General features: G+C 44.1%; 2 protein-coding genes across 2 annotated transcripts; one reads left to right on the top strand and one right to left on the bottom strand.

Annotated features, from left to right (window-relative positions):
* Positions 1-4,312: 4,312 nt before the first annotated feature.
* Sta (stubarista 40S ribosomal protein SA) lies at positions 4,313-6,502 on the bottom strand. Its single transcript, XM_076784588.1, has 6 exons — positions 6,352-6,502; positions 5,733-5,894; positions 5,452-5,657; positions 4,964-5,251; positions 4,537-4,764; positions 4,313-4,458 (listed from the first exon to the last, which is right to left on the bottom strand). Exons 2-6 carry the CDS (start codon positions 5,863-5,865, stop codon positions 4,384-4,386), a joined length of 930 nt encoding a protein of 309 aa, XP_076640703.1. The 5' UTR covers positions 5,866-5,894; positions 6,352-6,502; the 3' UTR covers positions 4,313-4,383.
* A 133-nt stretch (positions 6,503-6,635) lies between these two features.
* On the top strand, positions 6,636-11,714 carry Asun (integrator complex subunit 13 asun). Its single transcript, XM_076784530.1, has 9 exons — positions 6,636-7,283; positions 7,372-7,446; positions 7,529-7,815; positions 7,895-7,985; positions 8,045-8,252; positions 8,327-8,706; positions 8,771-8,932; positions 9,021-9,352; positions 9,433-11,714. The coding sequence occupies exons 1-9, from the start codon at positions 7,068-7,070 to the stop codon at positions 9,716-9,718; spliced, it is 2,037 nt and encodes a 678-aa protein (XP_076640645.1). The 5' UTR covers positions 6,636-7,067; the 3' UTR covers positions 9,719-11,714.
* Positions 11,715-21,234: the final 9,520 nt, after the last annotated feature.

Raw genomic sequence — 21,234 nt, 5'->3', positions numbered from 1 at the left:
CGATTGTATAAGAATACTATCATAAAATATCGATTATTGAGATCAGCAGAAGGTTCAAGTAGCAAACCACCACGCTTCTCGCTGAATTGTAACTATGGGAATACTAAAAGCTGCACAGTATGGGCAACATTATGCCCAACACTCCGTTACATCAATAATAGTTGCATTCAATACTGTACCAACAATCAGTTATCAATAAGCTATGTCCCAGTTGGCGTTAAAATTGTTACGGTTACTTTTGCAAATGGCAAGTTACAGTTTTCAAATTTCAAAATGTTTTACCAAAAGGCGACTGAAATAAATTAGTAATTTGCAAAAGGTTATCAGTCTGGCATAGTGTAATGATAACTAAGCGATTTACTCAAGATATTTTTATATGTAAAACACGCTTACAACATAATCGTATAAGCAAATACGGCAGATAACACTGTCCAAGACCAAAAAAATGTTGCAATACCTGTTGGGTGATTCTTATACACTTTGTTATCCCAAAACCGAATCTGAAAGTAGAATTGCTCCATCACGCAACGTTTTCGAAAAATTTTGGTTTTTGTAAAAATGCCCGATTTTGATACGAAACGACGTGTTACGCAAAAACTAAACACGCGAGAAAGTTAAAATTTGAGTCAAGAGATAGAGGGGACTCTCCACTACATATTCATATAGTCAATTATATTTTTATGTACTTCCTAATAGTTGTAAATGGTTGTTAAAGTTTGAAAATGTGCCGACGCGGGTACTTTGTACGCTCTATTTTTGTATTTATGTGAAAAATCCTTTATCTAGCGGGAATTTACTATACAGGAATGCATTCTACAGACATTTCTGGTAAAGAAACCATTCACGAAAAGTATTTGGTTCCCTTAATGTACGAGAAGGATCAGAAAATGTTAATTGACAGCGTGTGCGCGACGCGTTCGCGCCAGACGGCCATTGCAGCCTTTTCGCGACTCGCCAGGGCCGTGGCTATGCGTAGTCGACGTTGGTACCACTCAAGTATGTCTTTGCTTACTATGCTTAATTAAATACATTTTTTTTGTCTTTTTGGGTGCCAATCATTACAAAAGATTATAAAAATACGAGTTATATTCACATTTCATTGTGGAAATGCTTAATAAAGAAAATTGGCCGCAGCAATGCGGTGACTGGAAAATTTTATTTTCAGTAATTGTTGTCTTATCTTTATAATTGTAATACCAATGGACATTCAAGATTCTTCCGATTAAAATAAGTCCAAACACTATGTAAATGGGACTATTTTTATCGATTTTATTGATCGAAGTACATAATTAAGACATAGATCGCTCTATATTAAATCGATAAAATCTCGCGGTAGTGTATAAATCAGCCGCACTGTTTTTGTTATATTCATGACGAAATTATTTTAAAATCAAAACAAGGAATACCATTCCAGCATTAATCTTTCATCAAGATATTTCAACAATGGAAAAACGTTACAAAGGAAAAGACTTATGTGCGGATGATTGCTGATTACTGCTGGACACTTATTATTGAAAATCGGGATACCAGGAACAAACGTCAAGCAAGGCGGAAACATTTTTAATTTGTTTACATCAGAAATAGGTAAGTTTTTGTATTCAATTTTCTTAATTAAGCATTTCCACAATGAAATGTGAATATAACTCGTATTTTTATAATTTTTTGTAATGATTGGCACCCAAAAAGACAAAAAAAATGTATGTAATTAAGCATAGTAAGCAAAGACATACTTGAGTGGTACCAACGTCGACTACGCATAGCCACGGCCCTGGCGAGTCGCGAAAAGGCTGCAATGGCCGTCTGGCGCGAACGCGTCGTGCACACGCTGTCAAGTAACATTTTCTGATCCTTCTCGTACATTAAGGGAACCAAATACTTTTCGTGAATGGTTTCTTTACCAGAAATGTCTGTAGAATGCATTCCTGTATAGTAAATTCCCGCTAGATAAAGGATTTTTCACATAAATACAAAAATAGAGCGTACAAAGTACCCGCGTCGGCACATTTTCAAACTTTAACAACCATTTACAACTATTAGGAAGTACATAAAAATATAATTGACTATATGAATATGTAGAGGAGAGTCCCCTCTATCTCTTGACTCAAATTTTAACTTTCTCGCGTATTTAGTTTTTGCGTAACACGTCGTTTCGTATCAAAATCGGGCATTTTTACAAAAACCAAAATTTTTCGAAAACGTTGCGTGATGGAGCAATTCTACTTTCAGATTCGGTTTTAGGATGACAAAGTGTATAAGAATCATCCAACAGGTATTGCAAAACTCGAAAAAAGTTTAATTTTGTTGGACAGTGTAATATAATTAACAATGCAATGAATTAATCTTATTCGATAAGCTAGGTTGTATAAAAAGTATCATTCATTCTTACGTGAATATTGCAAAGTTACGCACCGTAACCACAGCCACACTGAGAATGAAAAAAACATTTGCGTGTCGTTTTGTTCCGAAACGGAGTCAAACAAAAATTTTCAGACAATTTTTGTAGCGATCGAACTGTTACCAGAATTTGGCGTTTCACATGTTTCTGTCATTTCCCTAAACCCTCGATCGAGTCGATCGATTCGACACGGAACTCTATAATTCAAACACACTACAATAGATTTTGTAAGGACAAGCGCACCGACAGCCAATTGAGATAAGAGCAAGATGGTGTGAATAAAATATGGTGGGCGAGGTCTGGTTGAAAGATGCTTTTGATTTCTTATACAGACGTTCTTCGGTGCCAGGCAAGATGGAAGTGTTTCAAGGAAACTATAAATTTCATTATTCTTTGATGTGCACCGTTGGACTCTGGCCCTACAACAATTCTTTTCTAACAAAGATCTATATATAGATCTATATTTATAGATCCATTATGGTTCTGATGCTACGCGGCTGTATGGTGAATCATAACAATCATTTGTGAACGCATAACAATCATCTAAGGCTATCATATTGTATACATGTACTTTCCAACTGCGTGTACATATTCTTTTATTCATCTTTCATTACCGTTTTATACAAAAGCTGCACTCGAATATAGCGGTTAGAAAACAATACATCGCGAACTTTCTCGCGTGATTAGTTTTTGCGTAACACGTCATTTTTCATCAAAATCATGCAGTTTTACAAAAACCAATATTTTTCGAAAACGTTGCGTGACAAAGTCTATAAGAATCACCCAACAGGTATTGCAAAATAATTTTCGTGTTGGACAGTGATATCTGCATAATCTCGGCAGCTCCCGACCAGCGCGCACTAGATTGAACCTTCCTCTTTCGAATGAGCCCTGTACCAGCGACAAAATATTCTTATATAAGGACGAAGGCACATAAAACCATTTTTTGACGGTAATGTAGTCACTCTACCTTATCACGAATATACAGCAAAGACATATAAATCATGACAACTTTCTGAAATTTGTTAATAACCAACAAATTAAGCATTAAACCTGCATAAAAATGGAATGAGAGTATAGGCAAGGCTGTGTTCTACATTCTTCAATTATAAAAGTTCACCAATTAAGTCTCAACAGTTGTGAAAATAATTTATTTTTTGTATATCTGTCAATTTACTTGACGTTATTTTAGGACACGGGTTGAATGAATCGTTAATAACGATTTTACCGGACACAAAATCCGACTAAAAACCATATGGGAAAGTAGCTGAAGGTTCATTTTATATTCCACAATTGCTAATATTTATGAATCATTAACGGTATACAAGTTATTAATAAATAATCTTTGAAGTACGCGGATTATCGAGGAGCTCTTTGTCTGTCTTTCTCCCTCTCCGAAAATTGCAAGAGACTGTCCTTATCGAATACCTCTTTGCTTAGCATGTGCGCCTCATACTTACCAGGGGATTAAAAGTGTTGCTGAAAGGGAGGTGGCACGAGCGTCTCTGTCCCGATCTTACACATAGGAAGGATAGAGCAGGATAGAGCAAATTGGTTCACAAACCTGCCACCGTAGCGGTACCCTCACCTTGGACTGACTTTTATTAACTGATTTTTGAAGAATATTCTACGATAGGTAGGCACAGTTTTATAAATGAGGAAAGTACTCTGAACTCTTGCGCATAACCTCGTATTTTTTCCTGACAGAATTTGTTGTTAAATATATAATTATTAACGATTTTCCTAAGGCTTGTTAGTTTACCGATGTCTGTGCTATGACGCACGTATCGCGTTGGTATCGCTTGTTTACATGTTTGTTCTGTAGCACAAATGATTCTTGCAGCTATTTGAATTGCGTCATGTATTATAAGCGGCAAAAATCATGTGTTCCTACATTTCAGAAAATACATTTTAAAGTACATTTTAAATCACTTTATTACATCGACTGTACAAAAGTGTGTCATATTGAATTCTCAAAGAGAATAAAATTACCATTTTTCAGGTGTTGCACCTCCCCAGCTCTGGGTTGTGGCAGTTGGTGCAGTAGTCCATTCTTCAGAAGGCTATATAAATGAGAGAATAATAAATAATTCGATCTGCTGGAAATTTATTGCTAATTAGGTGAAGAACTCTCTGTTTACCTGAGCAGCCCAATCTCCACTGGTCGGGAGAGCTTGTGCAGCACCTGCAGTTGGAACTGCAGCTGCGGTTGGTGGTGCAACATCGTCGGCCCAGTTCTCTGTTGGGACCGTACCTGTAGTTTCGATGTCATTTACCCAACCAGGTTCAGCGGTGGCTGCAACTTCTACAGGTCCTGTAAATTCTTTAGCCGGTGCTATCTCCTTAGCTGCTTGTTCTTCCTTCTCCGCCTAAAATGACATAATAAAGTTCTATGATTAATCAGACTTTAATTTGGTAAGGAAGATAAGATTGAGAAATTTATGCAGAAAAGATTAAGTAATAATTAAACGATGTTAACAATTATTCTTCTGACAACTAGTGTCTCATCAGCTTGAATAAAAAATTACATAAGAACGTAAAATGATATGTCACAATTATCGAACAAACCTCTTCCGGATCTCTGTAGAAGAACAGGTCGACGACTACATCCCATTTACTTTCGCGTGCGATAGAACCCCTCAGTCTAAGAACTTCTCTAGCCAGTAACCACCACATAAGACCAACGCAGTGCAAACTCTTTGTGTTACAAGGAATGGCGATATCGACGAAACGAAGAGGGGAATCTGTGTTACAGAAAGCAATGACCGGAATGTTCACGTAACTGGCTTCTGTGATTGGCTGGTGGTCACTGGATGGATCGGTAACGATCAGCAAACGTGGCTCGCGGAAGGCAGACTGTAAACAAGTATTATAAGTTATACACATGGTGCCTTTATATAGTAATTAGGTTTGTTGGATTTATCGATTGCAGTCAGAAAAGATTAAGCCAAAATAAACCAACATGTATAAAATTATGGAAGTGTTGTTCATCATTTAGGTGAATATCGAATGTAATAATATCTTGTAGAAATAACTGAAATAAAATGATAAAAAACCTGAATCTGATTGGTGAAAGCACCAGGAGTGAAACGACCGGCGATAGGTGTAGCTCCAGTGTGTTGAGCAAACTTCAGAACTGCTCTTTGGCCGGTTTGTCTGCAACTGATGACAAACACTTCGCTAGGATGTTCAATGGCAACAATGGCGCGTGCAGCCAACAGCAATTTCTCCCAAGTATGACAGAGATTGATAATACTAACTCCTAAAGTAAATAGAAGATATTAAAATGTATACTTTCCAGCAGGACTTTATCAATCTGATTTAATATAGAATTTACCATCGTTCTTCTTCTTGTAGACATATTGTTCCATCTGGAAGTTGACATTTTCTGCACCCAGGTGGGTGAATGCAGCTAGCATTTTAGTAACATCATCCTCTTTGAGAGACAATACATCTAAACCTCCAGACATCTTAACGTTGTGGTTAACTTACGATTAACCTAACCAAAAGAGAAATATACAGATGATTGCGGTGTAGATTGAATTATTAAATTGTTACAGTACGCTCTGTAGCAATATCTTTAAATCAACTTTCACAGGATGATAACCTCGCTTTCTAACCTCAACTAAATAGTAATAAAAATACTAATTCTATTTAAAACATAATTAGCAAATAAAAAATAAATAAATAACGAAGTTTAAACTATCAACCGCATAATTTAAAGTCTCGTGGTTCTATGTTACAAAATTCCAAATATTAAAATTATAAAGAAACAATGCCACGTGCACTGACCGACTTGGATATTTATATACGTATATACTGTAACTATTCGATATTCATACTTATATTTGTATAAATATTAATCCTCGTAATTTTACTATTCAGTAAATTACATCTTTATATTGTTTAAATGAACATTTTTGTTATAAATAGTTATAATGTTACAGAATACTTACGTTATCAATGCCACTAGGAGACTTCCAATCGGAAAGGAAGTTGTGAACCTTACACAAAGTACAACTCGCTCAACACATGAACAGTAAATTACAAAATAATTAGTTCTATAATAAAAAGACTTAGTTCAGCAGGTTTCGAGAATAGAACAATAATTTTTAAAATACTACGTCTAAAATTATAAAAATTAATTGATCGCAAATGATAAAATATATAAATAACTTTGAACTATATAGCAAAGTAACGGAAGTACACTCAGATTATACTGGGAAATTTGAAACGTTAACAGACGAGTATACATAAATTGTATGAGAAAAGAATTATGAGTCTAGTTCAGTGTAATGATATCCCACTTTGTTAATAATTATTGACCTTTCTACATTGATAACATTAATTATTTTAACTATCGTTTGTTTTACTACATTGAGAGAATTGTAACAGTCACATTGAGATACTTATTGTTTAAGCTGAACGAAATGACACGTAATTATAGAAGAATGCAAATATATGATATTTTTAAACGTTCTTCTTTTACCACCGTAATTGTACGGCTATAATTCTATTAAAATAGCTACAATGATTTCATAATGTCGTGTATTCTAACCTACAATATCTGAGGTCCGTGATGCACGATTCTGCTTATAACGAATCTGTAAACAATAGGATTGCAACGAACTATGTTTGAAAAAGAGGCGAATTTTTAAAATGGTATAGAAGAATGTATCCGGCAAATCATAAGACCATTTTTGTTTTGGACCATACACCGTATTTTGGTATATCCACCGAATGTCCACTGGAATTTGATTTCCTAAAGAGTCGCGGACAAAATCTAATTCCTTTAGCACCTGTTTGTAAATCTCTGTGGACTACCAGTGTAGAAGCCTCTTTAGAATATTGCAGAATAGTGTGGGATCTCTTTCCAACTGGAAAATTGGTAGAACATTTTTGTTATGTATAATTTCGTGAAAAAATTTGTACAACTCAAAAACGAAATATCGCTTATTTTTGTGGTTAAATTTCAGATAAGATTTGTCGTAACCGATCGTGCAGCTTACGTGCTGAACTCATGGAAGCCTTCGCAGCAAAATTTAAATCACGTAAGCTATCATGGATTATCTACTTTTGTTTCTTAATTTCTCTTAAAACGATGGCATTCTAAAAGTAATTCTTGCAACTTAGATCATGAATGGCACTGCCATTTTGGGTGTACCAACAAAAACCCCAGAGCCTGGAGAAGATTATTCCGTAATCCATGGTTTACGGGTAGCTATAGGAACGCTGAACGAATGTTCAGAAATTCAACACGAGAAGAGAACGTCCTTGAACGAGAATGCTAGCAAATTGGTGAACAGGGGCAGAGTAATATGTATTACCAGTGCAAGGGACAACAGCAATATGAAAAGTTTAGAAAACATATTCCTCAACGAGTTGGCTCAAGAAAATAAAGCCGCTTTAGCTTCAGATCAGTTAGTATTCCTTTTAAAAATACTGTTTGATTCTAACAACTACCAATATTACAATAAGATCATTTTTCTTTTGTTACAGTTTGATACCTGTGGATTATTGCCACCTAGTTATACTGAACATTTTTCCTAACAATATAGAGTCACAAGTTACTAGCCAGGGACCTAGAGAGGTATTGTTATTCACGTTTCTGCAAATTCTGTGCATACTTTACAGAGTATTTTCCTTTAGGTTTCGCCGTTGTTAATGGTGGAAGTGCACTCGATCAAGGCACCAGCTCTACATTCGAAACTTTCTCATTTGATTCTGTCTCACTATGATTTGGCGAGTACAACGGTCACGGGGATACCCATGAAGGAAGAACAAAATGCCAGCTCCTCTGCTAATTACGATGTCGAGATATTTCACTCGTCGGCAGCGCATTCCGCGATTCTGAAAGGTATTTTGATTCTAATTGAGAATGCAAAGGTAGTAAGGAACCCTTAAATACGTATAGTTTGATGGCTTTCGCAGGAAATCCGCAAGACTCGGCCTTGATTAAAACGTTCAGAAGATTCGAGGAGGGGTCGGAGTACGAAACGGTAACTTTGAAATGGTGTACTCCGCGAGGATGCAGCTCAACGGAAATGCAAAACTGCACCGCGATGCACAGGATCACACCGGTGGATGTAAACAGTAGGCCGTCATCTTGCTTGATCAATTTCCTGTTGAATGGTCGATCCGTGATGCTTGAAATGGCTCGGAAAAGCGGAGGTAAAACTATATCGCACTTGCTCGCCGCACACGGTGGCGAAATCTTCATACACACGTTGTCTACTGCCAGAAGCGTGTTAGAGGATCCACCGTCTATCAGCGAAGGCTGTGGTGGACGCGTGACAGATTACAGAATAACCGTAAGTAACATGCACGGTATGCAATAATAGTTTCTTGTCTATATAACAGCTGCGTTTGTCACAGGATTTTGGGAGGCTCATGAGGAATAACATATTGGTACCTTTGAAACAAAGTACAAACAGCAACGGCGAAGGTCCAGCAGAAAAAATGAGGTCCAGATTGGAGAGGCATACAAAATATTGGCCAATTACCATTTCCAGTACACTAATGTATAATTTAAAACAGGTAAATTCTGTTTATTATTACCCAACGCAGTTTATCCTTTATTTCGTTTTACCGACTAGATTGCACTAACATGACTTTCGTGTTTCAGTTGATAGACCCGCTGCCAGACTTGATGGTGAAGGAGGAGCTTACAGCGGAGGAGGTGTTACAATGTAAACAAGTAATTTTCAGCTTGTTACAACTGGAAACGAAACACGAGGCGTTACCATTACCAAGCATAGGCGGCGGACGCGGCGGGAAAGGCGGTGTACGCAGAGAAGAACATTACAGGCTGTTGTGGGGAGAACTGGAGACGTTCCTGAAGCATCACGCGAACAATTCTGCGGCTCATTCCGAAGTTCTAACGTGCCTCCTGGACGTACGGAGCAAGGACGACAAGGATAAGGTCGAATTAGACCAGGCGTTGCGCGAATTGGATGGGTGAGTAAGCTCGACGATCGAACACGAATAGGGATACAAACAGAAAACGCGTTACAGCGTGTTCGTTTCGTATTTCATAGGTTCGGGAAAGAGGACGGGACCGCCCGAGCCAGTGTGATAAGAGCAACCACCGATTCACCGATGTCGCCGCCGCCAAGTACCTCGATGTCCTTGGGAAAACAACTGCACAAGGGCAGTTTCTACGCCCCGAAGAGTCTGCTGGACATTTGGTTGCAGCGTAGCGCGCCCAAGGAGAAGAAGCCTGACTTCCACGGGAGAGTGAACAGCGACGGTCACAAGGCCAAGTTGTATCCGAACTTGAAAGAACCCGGTCGGGAACCTCGCGAGCCGATTCTAGAAGGCTGAACTTTACCTACCGTATTATCCGATGTTAAGATCGATTATACCTGGAGAGCCTGTCGATAAATAATAATTTTTTAATTTACGGTTTTTCCTACAAAAACGGGTGTTCGTTGCTGTTCCATTTGATCCGAAGCGAGCGCGATTTATCGCGAAGTGCGAAACGAAGGAATGAATCGAGAGGATGGGGAGATCGACCGCGCGCACAGATAGGATTGCACAGTTAGGCAGGAAAGTGTATCAGTGGTGCAACGAAAGCGATTCGCCGGCCTTGTTCCCCGCACGCTGCCAGCTCGGTCTCCTCTCTCTCCTCGCCCTTTCCTCGCCCTCTCTGCGTCCCACTAGGTTTTACAGAGCAGACACGTCTGCCGGGTGTCTGAGCCACCGCGATACGTTGACCTCCAATCGAAACTATAGCTCTATCGCCGCCTCCCTACCCGCTTGAAATTCCGTTGCTAATCGATGGAAGGAAGGAAGGTACGGAAGGAAGGAGGAAGGAAGGAAGGCGGGCAGGCAGGCAGGCTGGCACGGTGCAGAGCACATAACATAACGCGAACACGAGAGCCTGTAGAAAAGAGAGACCGAGACAGAATCGACGGACGAGGAGAAGCACAGAGGGAGGAGAGGTGGAAGGGGATCAGAGAGTACAAGTGCGTGACGTAATGGTTCATTCATCCCGAGACAGACGATATCCCGGTCAATGGTGTACATATACACGGACACACGCACCGCTATGTACACGTCTCGATACATGGGCCGCGCGTCCATGTCTCTCTGTATTCGCGTGTCCGTGTGTCTGTGTGTTCGTGTGCACCAACGATGCGAGCCAGCGTGTAACCGTGTAACCCGTATCGCTGTGTGTCACGTGAGATGCACACGTGCACGCGATTGCTCTGTTTGGTTTGCTCGTTCTTCGCCTCGCCTCGCCTTGGCCAGTTGCACCGTGCCTCCGCTTCTCGGTGTTTCCTCTGATCCACGCAACTTGCCTTAGGTCACTGACGAGGTGACGAGATCACGAGGCAACCAGATTGCTGCAGCTCGTGTATTTTCGTTCGTGGTTCCTCCCCGATCGAAATTCTTGCGAGACTGTCTGGCAACTCTTTTGAGTCCATTTGCTTTTTATCGAACGGTAACAGCGGCAGTCGGTGCTCGGAGATCAGTAGAATCATCGAATAATTTTCGCGACAATTTCAATCGCGAAAGTCAGATGGGAAAGTTGCGGGCACGCGTATTCATATAATTTCACAGAGAACATTGGCTTGTCGCGTCGTAGCCGGAAAAGTAAATTAGAAATATTGATCGGTGGGTATGCGCGGCGGTACGTGCAGACGGTACCGCGATGAAGAGTCCGCCGTTTATAATTTAGCTCGACTATCTAGCCGAAATATCGATCCTGGCGAAGGGTCATTGAACGTACCAGCGAAAAGAGAAACATTCCCGCCGCAGTCCACCGGATAATCGGTAACATCGCGTGATGATCGTCGGTGCGCGCGACGGGCATCGAACATTTTAAAAGATAAAAAGAAATTAAAATATAGAAAACGACCCCTGGCTGGAATCGGCCCGACGAGTCGCGAGAAGACAAATAAATTCCGACCGATGTGTCTGTGTAATTTCGGTGTCGGCGTGCTCGCTAGGAAAACGCATCGATAATGCATGGCGTTATCGATTCTCGGTACGCATCGCCTAGCCCCGCGAAGTGGTTATCGACCCACGGTTGGCGCGGGAGAGCCGAGATACTCTATAATTCATCGTCGTTCCGCTTCCTGGTCTTTGTGCCTTCCGGGCAGGGTCGTAGCTTCACCCCGTATCGAGTTCCTCATCCGTGGAATCGGTCTCGACTTCTCAGTAGAGAGTTCGTCCGAGGAATCGGTGGTCTTCGCGATCCCCGGCGATGGACAGCCGATCGATTCGGTCGTGAAAACCTACACCCAGATCAAACGCGAGATCAGACTCAGATTCAGAGTAAAGACGCCTCGCAGTCTGTTGGCCGCTACATTTCGACTCGTATCGCGTATGCCGCTGGACGAGCAACTACCATGATTGCCTCGCAGTATACCATGGCTTCTGTTGACTCCAGTTCTTTCCATGCAAATGCTAAAGGGACATTCGCGGGAGGACGAACGAGGGCTGTCTGGACATAGCTGAACGTTCGAGTCAATATATACATACTAACGCTTGCGGAGCCACAGACGCACAATTATACCTAGGCAGAATCCATTGTATGGTGCGGAAAGTTTTTCTATCGTGCAACAGAAAAAATGGAAAAAGTTGAGATTTATAACATATACAAAAATCCCCGAAATCGGAAGGTAGGTAGCTGTTCCGTAGGTTTAGCCGTAAAAGTTTTCTCTCCCATCGAGAGAAGCATCCCCCTATATCTGCTCGTAATATTCCGCACGGAGTATACTCGCCGGTTGAGAGGCCAGGACGGAAAGACCAGGCGGGGATGGAAGCTAGGTGGCGGAACGAAGCGAGCGGGTCGAAGCGAGGCGGGTAGAAGCGGAGAGAAGCGAGGGAAAATAATCTCCCAGCGGGATTTTCGACCCTCCAAGCGTTTCGCATCGGGGCTAGGAAGAGACCGGGTGATCGTTAGCACGAAGGGGACTTTGAAAAACGTCTCTTCCAGAGAGAGAAGCAGCTGGCGAGCAGCGGGCGAACCAGGCATGCGGACGGGCGAGCAGGCAGGCAGGCAGGCAGGCAGGCAGGCAGGCAGGCAGACGCAGCATTGAAAAGGGGCGACAAAGGGACAGCCCTGACCCTCGGGGAACGCAGCGGGAAAGCGGGTCCTGGGCGCTTTCCTCTGGCTCAATGGAATACGTTAATACGCGACTTGAAATATTCAGAGATACCGAGCTTTCGGAGAAATTCGAGGACGGTGTTTCCGGAGTTGTGTTTCGACCAGTCGAACCTTACCGCAACAACAGATTATTCTCGCTTTTTAACCCTTCGTGGTCTAAACAAGTCTCTCTTGTTGTAACATCGTACAGTTCAATTATACTTATTGTTTAGAACAGTCGGGAAACATTTAAAAGAATGCAAGCAAAATCGTAAAATAAATAACTATTGGTGAAAACGTTAATGTCGGGTCCATTGTTTAGACCCTAATCAAAACCCTGTGACCTCATATGTATAGGCTAGCGACGAACTCGGAGGGTTGTAGTCGATCCAACAACGACGACGTTCAAGTTTCTCTTCTATTTCGAATATTCTCTACCCGATGGTAGTACTCGTTCCATCCAACGCACAGTTGCCAGAGTCCGAAAGACGAGAAGCGAACGGTTTTGTTAAACTTGAAACAAAACCGTATTGTACACGGGGCACTGTCCAAATATTTCCGAGCATTCGTTTCAGTCGACGAAGCTGCAAAGCGCGACTGTTCCCTCCACCGTGGTTGCAGAGCAAGTCCCCTGGTCTTGGACGCAGTATCGGGAAGTGCTAATTTGTAACATCCTCGAGCGTCCACGTCGGTTTCTCCTTCTGGGATTTGCAACGAGGAAGGTCAAATAGTCGGAGAAAACGTGTTTTCTTCCGCAAAGAGAAAAGAGATGTTCGGAGAGAAAGAAAGCGTTCCATCGGACGGGACACCGAGTCGAATAGCGTCAGCAAGAAGAATAGAAAGTAAAAGGTAGAACGAGAACGAAGAACGGTGCAAGAGCGGGTACGGGTGCGAGTATGGGCACGGGTGCAGAGGGTGGAGGGTGTCCCTCGAATCGTCCCCGCCATGGTAACGTCGTAGCACGTGCTCGCTACGTCACCGCGTGTTTACAGAGAGATACCTATAGCCGTGACCTTGTGTTTTGTATATATCATCCTCCCTCCTGACGCCCGCGGGATTCCCCCGCTGTCCCGCGGTCTCGGGAATACCCCCATCCGGTGTGTATCGTCTCTCGTCTCTCCTCTCCCTTTCAGCGTCCGCGTTCGCGTCCGCGACGAGGCGACTAGGCGACTAGGCGAGGCGAGGCGAGGCGAGGCGAGGCGAGGCGAGGCGAGGCGAGGCGAGGCGAGGCGAGGCGGCGAGCGCGTGCACGAGAGAGCTCCTCAAACTCCCCATGAGGCAACCAGTTGTTCCGTCTGTGACGTAACGGGGTATCACACGACCTGTCGGTGCTTTGTTGCATCCTGTCCCGCCCCCTCCTCCCGCCAGCCCCGGGGCTACACAGCCTCGCACCCCGTCTGTGGACTAGGTTCTTTCTTCCTCTGTCGTTGGCCTCCTTCTCTTTCGATCGTTCCAACTCCCGCGCGTTTCCTCTCTGTCACCTTGTATCTCTCTCGCTCCCTCTCTCTCTCTTTCTCTCTCTCCCAGCTTCTCTCATTCGGTCTTCGTCGTACCCGGTGTTCGCTGACCTCTCTATCTAGCCGAGTTTCCCTGTCTCTTTTCGCTTCTCTATCCGTCGATGTGTACACACTCGTCACCTTCCCTCTCGCTTCCGTTCATTTCCCGGTGGCTCTTCGTCTCGCGACAGAGCACCGTGTTTGGAATTCCCTTTCCAGCATCCCCGACCTCTTCCTCATCATCCTCCTCCGCCGCTGCCTCCTGCACCTCCTGCACCACCACCTCGTCACGGCACTCTCCGTGTTCGTCCATATGTACACGCGGCTGGCTACGTACATACATAGAGTCGTGTGGTACTACTCTCCTCGTGATGCAAGAGAGTGAAAGTGAGAGAGAATGCCGACCGAGAGAGAAAGAGAAAGAAACAGAGAGAGAGAGAGAGAGAGAGAGAGAGAGAGAGAGAGAGAGAGAGAGAGAGAGAGTGAAGGTGGGAGGATGGTTTAAATGGGTGAACGCATATCGCCTCGAAGGTCGTGCCACAGCCGACTGGGTCACTGGAACGGCCGCGATGACCCCGCGTCGCGTCCCTCCGCACCGAGTTCCTTCTATCGTTGGCAGCTCGAAAACTTGCCACGGAGGCGGTAAAAAATAAGCAAGGTTGTCATCATCCCCTCGCTATCTCTGTTGGCTGTTGGCCTATGCGCTTTGACAATAAGGAACATGCAGATGTCTTCTTGCCGCAGGTCGGTGCACCAAGACCGTTTCCGATATTTGGGACCGATCGCAGACTATGCCAACTCTTAACTCGCAACGATAGTCTACGTCAATGCTGTTCAGCATCGGCACATGAGGGCCGGTGAGGCCAAAATTGGGGGTAGCGACGTCATCTGAATTAAACCGGAGCTGAAAGAAAGTTTTCATTTGTCCCATGCCGATCAGCGGATGCTCATTCTGTTTCACTCAATTTCGACATAGTCTATCATCGATTGCTGTCGCTTATGATACCTGCAACGTTGCTCGAAAATTTGTTTATGTCTGGAGAAGTAAAATACACTGTCCGTACAGGTGATAGCTAAACAACGGTCTACGTCTGTTTCGACGCGTGTTGCTCTGATCCTGCTCCAACGACAACCGGCAGACTCCAAGGACCGATCTTCTCTCTCTCTCTCTCTCTCTCTCTCTCTCTCTTTCTCGGATCTCGATGGTCCTTGATCCGATCCTGCTCTCCGCGATCCTAAGAGACCTCGTGGCTCTCGAGGAAAGAGGAGGGAGATCGGATTCTCCAAAAGATCGACCCGTTCCCGTAGAGGATGATTAGCAGCCGGTACCGACCAGGATTCCACTGGTCGAGCAGCATTCCCGACGGAGGAAAGTTTCTCCGGTCTCTGGCGAGGGTCGCGTTCCTGGCAGCGAACCACGGAGCCGAACCTTCTCTCCTTAATTTTAGACGCTCGGGAGGCGCTTCCCCCGACGAAAATACTAACCCGCGACGTTCGTGGCTCGGCGCCTCGCTTTATTTCTGTTCCCAACGCGTCGAAACGACGCGATCGGCTGGAGTCGAAGAGAACGTTGCGCTCGTTTCGGCGAAGCTGTTCTCGGAGAAAGTCGAGGAGATCGGAGTGCGTTCGGCTTTCACTTTCGCCGGCCGCGCCGCACCGCGCCGGACGAATATTTCTCGGCCGATCCTCGTCGGGTCTGCCAAACCTGTAGCTATGTCCGCACTGAGGCAACATCGAGCAACATTTTGTTGCGTCTCGTTGCCTTCTTCTATTCGTTGAAAAATAGTTACTCGATGCTGCTTCGATGCGGACAATAGCGTTTAAAGCGTTGCCATTCTCGAAACCGCGATGGTGGTTCTTCCTCTTTGCATTCGAATGTGCGCTCGTCCGTCGCCGATTGGAACCTGTGCATTGTACCTGCATACATAGGTGCATACGCGCGAGCCAGTGCTTTCGCCGCCGCTCCGTTTGATCAGAGCCGTGTCCCGGTTCCAATTAACCGGCCAATTAACGGCCAAATCGTGATCGGTCCGATCGATTGGTTACTGTCGAATCGGCCAGATTGCCAGACGACTTTTCCCACCAAAACGCCAGGCATAATAGCTCCTTTTAAGTCCGATTAATTTCGAATCGATTGCTGGCTTGTTTGGGCTGCGCGCCACGCCGCAACGTTCGTTGTGGGCACGGTTAATGGTCGGATAATTGCAGCAGCGATATCATTACCCCTGAAACCGTAAACGCTTTTCCTCGATTACGCCCGGTAACCGCGTTCGCGACTTTTCCGAAAACTTGGCCTTCGGCGATTTATAGACACGTCGCGTTCGCTAAAACCATCGACGGCCGGGTCTTCCGCGATTCTGTTTCCAACGCGAACGCCGAGAGCTAACTGGGCCACTCGTGGACCGCACTAATCGATATTTTATAATTACCATTCCAGTGCCATTTGTTACGCGTGTTTCGCGTATTATACTAAACAGCGCGATCAGACAACGACCACCGTTCCGTGGCTGTCGCGTGGTTCACAAGAATTAGTTCCGAACGTTTTCGTTTGGTCCTGGATCGGTTCGGTTTGGTCGGGGATTTAATTAAACCCGAACTCTACCAAGGTTAGCGAGTCGAATCTCTGGGGGTCCGCGGTCGTGCCGGGAGCAAACGATAAAGAACAGGATCTCTGCTGCACGACGCGACGCGACACGACGGAGGAATCGCGTTCGAGGCTGCGGCAAACGGAGTATCGACGCAATGTTGACGGAGCGTTCGACAGAGAACCGATTAATCAGTCCAGTGAACTTTCGCGCGTGTTAAAAATTAACAAAAGGCGGTCGGGAAAGGGGGATCGATCGAGGTAAAAACACGCGTTGCAGCTTGCAGCCTCTCCTTTTGCTCGGTCGCGTCGCATCGGATAAAACTCGACGGTCGCGTTTGCCGTAATAATGCGCGCTAGTCGAGGCTCCGATAGAAAAAAAAACAGCGATGTTTTCGCGCCAGGAGCACCAAAGGAGAACGCATAAACACGCCGTGTAGACGGGCTTCATTTTCCCTCGACCGAGTTTCTTGAGAATCGACTCGGAGCGTTTCGAGAACTCTACCTGAAATGCTCCCGCTGGATGCAGGCCCGGAACCATGGGCCTTTGGGGCCCGCTCGGTACAGGCATAACAGCACAGCTCGTAACGTTTTCAAATAATTTATTTAACCTCGTACTTCGTAATGACATCACGTTACTTTACAATGAATCCAAGAGTTACACGTCGCTATTCGAGGAGAAACGAAACGGTTTTTTCGGTCGCTGAAGCGCTCTATACAAAGTTAGAGAGAATATCGGGTGCACCGAGGGCGAAGGTTCTGGGTCTGGGTGTCAGGTGCCGCGACCAAAGGAATTCGGGAGATGTGCAATGTCGGTGGGATGTCTGTATGTATATGTGTGCACGGAACGATTCGATTGGAAGCCGCGCAGACGCGAGCTCCATGTCGAAAGCAAGGCAAGATCGCGATTCCCTCCATGCGACTGCGGCCGTGCGTCGCGGGGAATCGGACAATAAGAGGGAGTTGCGGCCCATCCTGCGATCGCTTCTTAGTTACGGTAAATGGCAGTAATAAAGGCGGTCCCGATCGATCGTCGATCATCGATCGTTCAAACGGATTCTGGACCCGACACGCAAACATCTTCGATCGTCCCCAATTTCATCGGAAACACACCTCTGTTTCCGTTTACGGTGGGCGTTCTTCTGTCGATTCCTGGAGCTATGGGAAACCACAGGCTTCTCCGATCTGCTTATGGCTTATATCCTAGGCGGGGGCGGACCACGCTCCGAATTTCCGTTCTGTCGAGAGACCGAGAACGAAATACCATTTTCCTAGGGAAATATAGGGAGAGAGAGAGAGAGAGAGAGAGAGAGAGAGAGAGAAAAGACAGATAGAGAGAGTAAAGAGACTAGTGACGATGACACGAGCAGATAGTGTCTTCTTTTCGAATGGATGCAGACTTTTGCCGGGCTTTATCGTGTCTCTCTGGCGAAACATAAAAAAAAAAACGGATTATCATGAATGAGAAACAAATGGAAGAATGCTTGTACGTACGAGTGTGTGAACGTGGAATGTATTTGAATGTAGTGCGCGAAGAACAATTTGCCTCTTTGCCGGTCGTCGAGATTCATTTGCAAAGAAAAGAACAATTGCGCTACACTTGAGTCCGTTATGTTTATAAGGCTAAAAACTATACTCTCTCGCTATGATTCGTAATAGTGGCGGTAGTAGTAGCAGTAGCAACAACGATGGAATAATAATAATAATAATAATAATAATAATAATGATGATAATAATAATGGTAATAGCAATAATAATAATAATAATAATAATAATAATCGTAATTATAATAGCAATCGTAATCACCCACGTCGTGGTGGCTCGCAGACGCGCGTCAATCGATTTTTGGGCAAATTGCTAACTTTATTCTCTATTCGACATTTCGCCCGCAAAAATAAATGTTGTCCGTTCATCGATCATTGTGATCGTAGTGCTCGCTGTCGTCGTTATCCTGGAAACGTGGGATCCTCAACACCCTTCCGCGAACTCGCACGCGACTATGTATATGCGTATATGTATATGTGTGTGTATGTATATATATATATATATATATATATATATATATATATACATATATATATATATATATATATATATATATATATATATACATATATATATATATATAAATAATTTATCTATATATATTTTTCTACATCATCCCTTGCCAACGAAACGATCGATGCAGAATGAATTAGGCGCTAAATAAATAGAACTGTTCGCTACAGTTTTGTTGTTGTTTTTTTATTATTGGATAGATTGATCGACGTTAGAGCCGCGTTACCGGTACTCTTCCCTTTTTTCCTCGTTCGACTTCCTCTTGCCTTTTCGCGTATCTTTGTTTTGCTGGCACGTTTCCGTGTTAAAGGAGAGGGGGACGCGACGACACCGACAATCGATGCACCGGAACCTCTGAAACCTCTTCGGTTCCGTTATCGTTTCCTTTCGTGCAGCGAAAGAAGCGCGGCCGCGTATCAAATGATAATAGGGTCGGTACTAAAGGGCAGCCCCTCGGCCGCGCAGTTTTCTAAATTGCAAATATATATTTATATATATTTATATTTATATAATATGTATATTTATAAAATTTGAATGAACTTCTTCGATCAAGCTATAGTGATTTCTTTCTTTTCCTCTTGTATTTTCCGTAATCTCTCGCTCTTTCTTTCTCTCTCTCTCTCTCTCTTCGCACGCGTTCTTTCTCCCTCTTTCTCGCGTTCTCTAGTTTCCACGTTTCGGACACACGCAAGCAAATCCACTCTCGCATTTTCACATTCATTCCGTTCCTCCCTCTTGACGTCTATCTCTCAGCGTTTCGTCATCGGTCGCAGTCTCTTTGTGTAAGTAGCTCCCGTATAGCGTACTCGTTTCGGATCGCGTGGTATGTCTCTTTGTTATCTCGATTGTCGTCGAGACATCATTATCGTCGTCGGTATTCCGTTTCGTCGATCGAGCGGTCCGTCTCTTTCGTGTGCTCGCTCGGACGATCGACGATAACCGTGAATTAATTGCAAAAATACTAGTTAAATCCCTGTACACGAAAACCTCGACGCGGCAAACGGTGTTTTGGTGGTCGCGTTTCGTGTTAAAACGTTCGAGGTGCTTCCGTATCTCAATGTGTGTGTATCTCAATGTATACATATATATTGTTGTTTTATACGTGTTGTTTTATGCGGGGATGTGTGTGTGTGTGGATGTATGTATATGGCCTGTGTATGCGTTTTGTAGTTTCTAGGTTTCTGCCGCCACTCTGTCACTCGTTCTTGGTGGATTCAAAAAAGCGTTACTTTTATTTCCTTCTAAAGTTTCTTTTACTTACAAGGTATTTGGTTTGCTTCATGCATCGCTCTGACATGCAGATTCGTTTAGGTATATAAATTATGGTAATGATTCTGTATTATAATTATAATAATAATAATTATTATTAATATTAATATTATCATTGTGTATTCGGTGTACCGCCCGTTTAATTCTCTTTGCTGGTCACGGAATCAGTTGCTCGATCTCTCATTTTCTAACACCTATTCTTACGGTTCCCGCTTTCTTCTCTTTAGAACGCGTCCCTATCTCCACGCGCACATACACACACACACACACACACACACACACAAACACGTTTGCTCTCTCTTTCTCTATCTGTCTCTCTCATACGCACATTCATGCATTCCAGCAACGCGCAACGCACATACGCTCGCCGAGACATATGCTTCTCTATATACGTGTATACCCGAAAAAGCATGTCAACGTGTATTTTCGACCTATTCGAGTCGCGCTCGTAATTCATCGGCAGCCTTGAACGTGCGGTACAAATCATGGTACAAAGGAATGATACTATCGTTCTCGTCGATAAAAGGCTACGGTCGGTCTCGCTATCGTGCGACGCGAAAGCTGAGAAAGGGCTAGATGAATGGGGGGGGGGGGCAGACGGTGTTAACGGTTGAGGCAGGGAAACGGATCCGCTGGTAAAGGCAGCATCGAGATCGCCTCGTTCGGACGAACCGAGAACAGAGGATAATGTCCGCGGCAGAAAACCAGAAAAAGCAGGAAAAGCTCCGCGGTCTCTCACTCCCCCTCTCTCTCTTTTCTCTCTCTCTCCCCCTCTAGTGTTTTCCTCCGTCGATTCGCGATCAAACGATACACACCAATACCGGTGGAACAAGCGGAACCGATATATACGTCGTATATACTCCGTCGATGAGAACCGTCGAGAGAAAGCGAAATGTGAACCAGAGGCGGCTACGGAAAAAGCAAAACACGCGCGTCATCTTCAAGACGTTGGTCCGAGAGCTTTACCTCTTTTCTTTCTGCCTTCGATCAGGAGAGAGAGGCCTCTCCAGCGATCGATCTAAAAACCGGCAAGGTGCCTTTCGCAGGTATAACAATCCATCGTGTGCACGAGAGTGCTCTATTTTATACATGAATCTCAAGAAGAAGTGTGTGTGTGTTCGACAAAGAGACAGGGCTAAACGGCGAACGTAAAGCGTGAGAATCATATAAAAATAAAACGGCAGGTGGGGAAATGAACGGAGACAGCTTTGGGAGACGTGGAACCGATTGGAAAAATAGGCGTTCGAAAAATCGTCGATGGTGTGAGAGAACCAGAAGGTGGTGGTAGAAGATAGATGAAGAATCAAAGTGCGAGGGTCTACAAAAAAGGAAAGGA

The sequence above is a fragment of the Halictus rubicundus genome, chromosome 1, assembly GCF_050948215.1.
Source record: "Halictus rubicundus isolate RS-2024b chromosome 1, iyHalRubi1_principal, whole genome shotgun sequence".
Classification (NCBI taxonomy): Eukaryota; Metazoa; Arthropoda; class Insecta; order Hymenoptera; family Halictidae; genus Halictus; species Halictus rubicundus.
Note: the sequence above shows the minus strand (reverse complement) of the source record. Positions and strands in the feature narration are given on the sequence as shown.

Excerpts from the sequence above, each read along its gene's own strand:
- Asun (XM_076784530.1), top strand. The coding sequence starts at position 7,068 with ATGTATCCGGCAAATCATAAGACCATTTTTGTTTTGGACCATACACCG. Across the intron at positions 8,253-8,326 it reads GCATTCCGCGATTCTGAAAG|GAAATCCGCAAGACTCGGCC; the intron begins GTATTTTGATTC and ends TGGCTTTCGCAG. Across the intron at positions 9,353-9,432 it reads GCGTTGCGCGAATTGGATGG|GTTCGGGAAAGAGGACGGGA; the intron begins GTGAGTAAGCTC and ends CGTATTTCATAG.
- Sta (XM_076784588.1), bottom strand. The coding sequence starts at position 5,865 with ATGTCTGGAGGTTTAGATGTATTGTCTCTCAAAGAGGATGATGTTACT. Across the intron at positions 5,658-5,732 it reads CTACAAGAAGAAGAACGATG|GAGTTAGTATTATCAATCTC; the intron begins GTAAATTCTATA and ends TATTTACTTTAG. Across the intron at positions 5,252-5,451 it reads CTTTCACCAATCAGATTCAG|TCTGCCTTCCGCGAGCCACG; the intron begins GTTTTTTATCAT and ends ACTTGTTTACAG.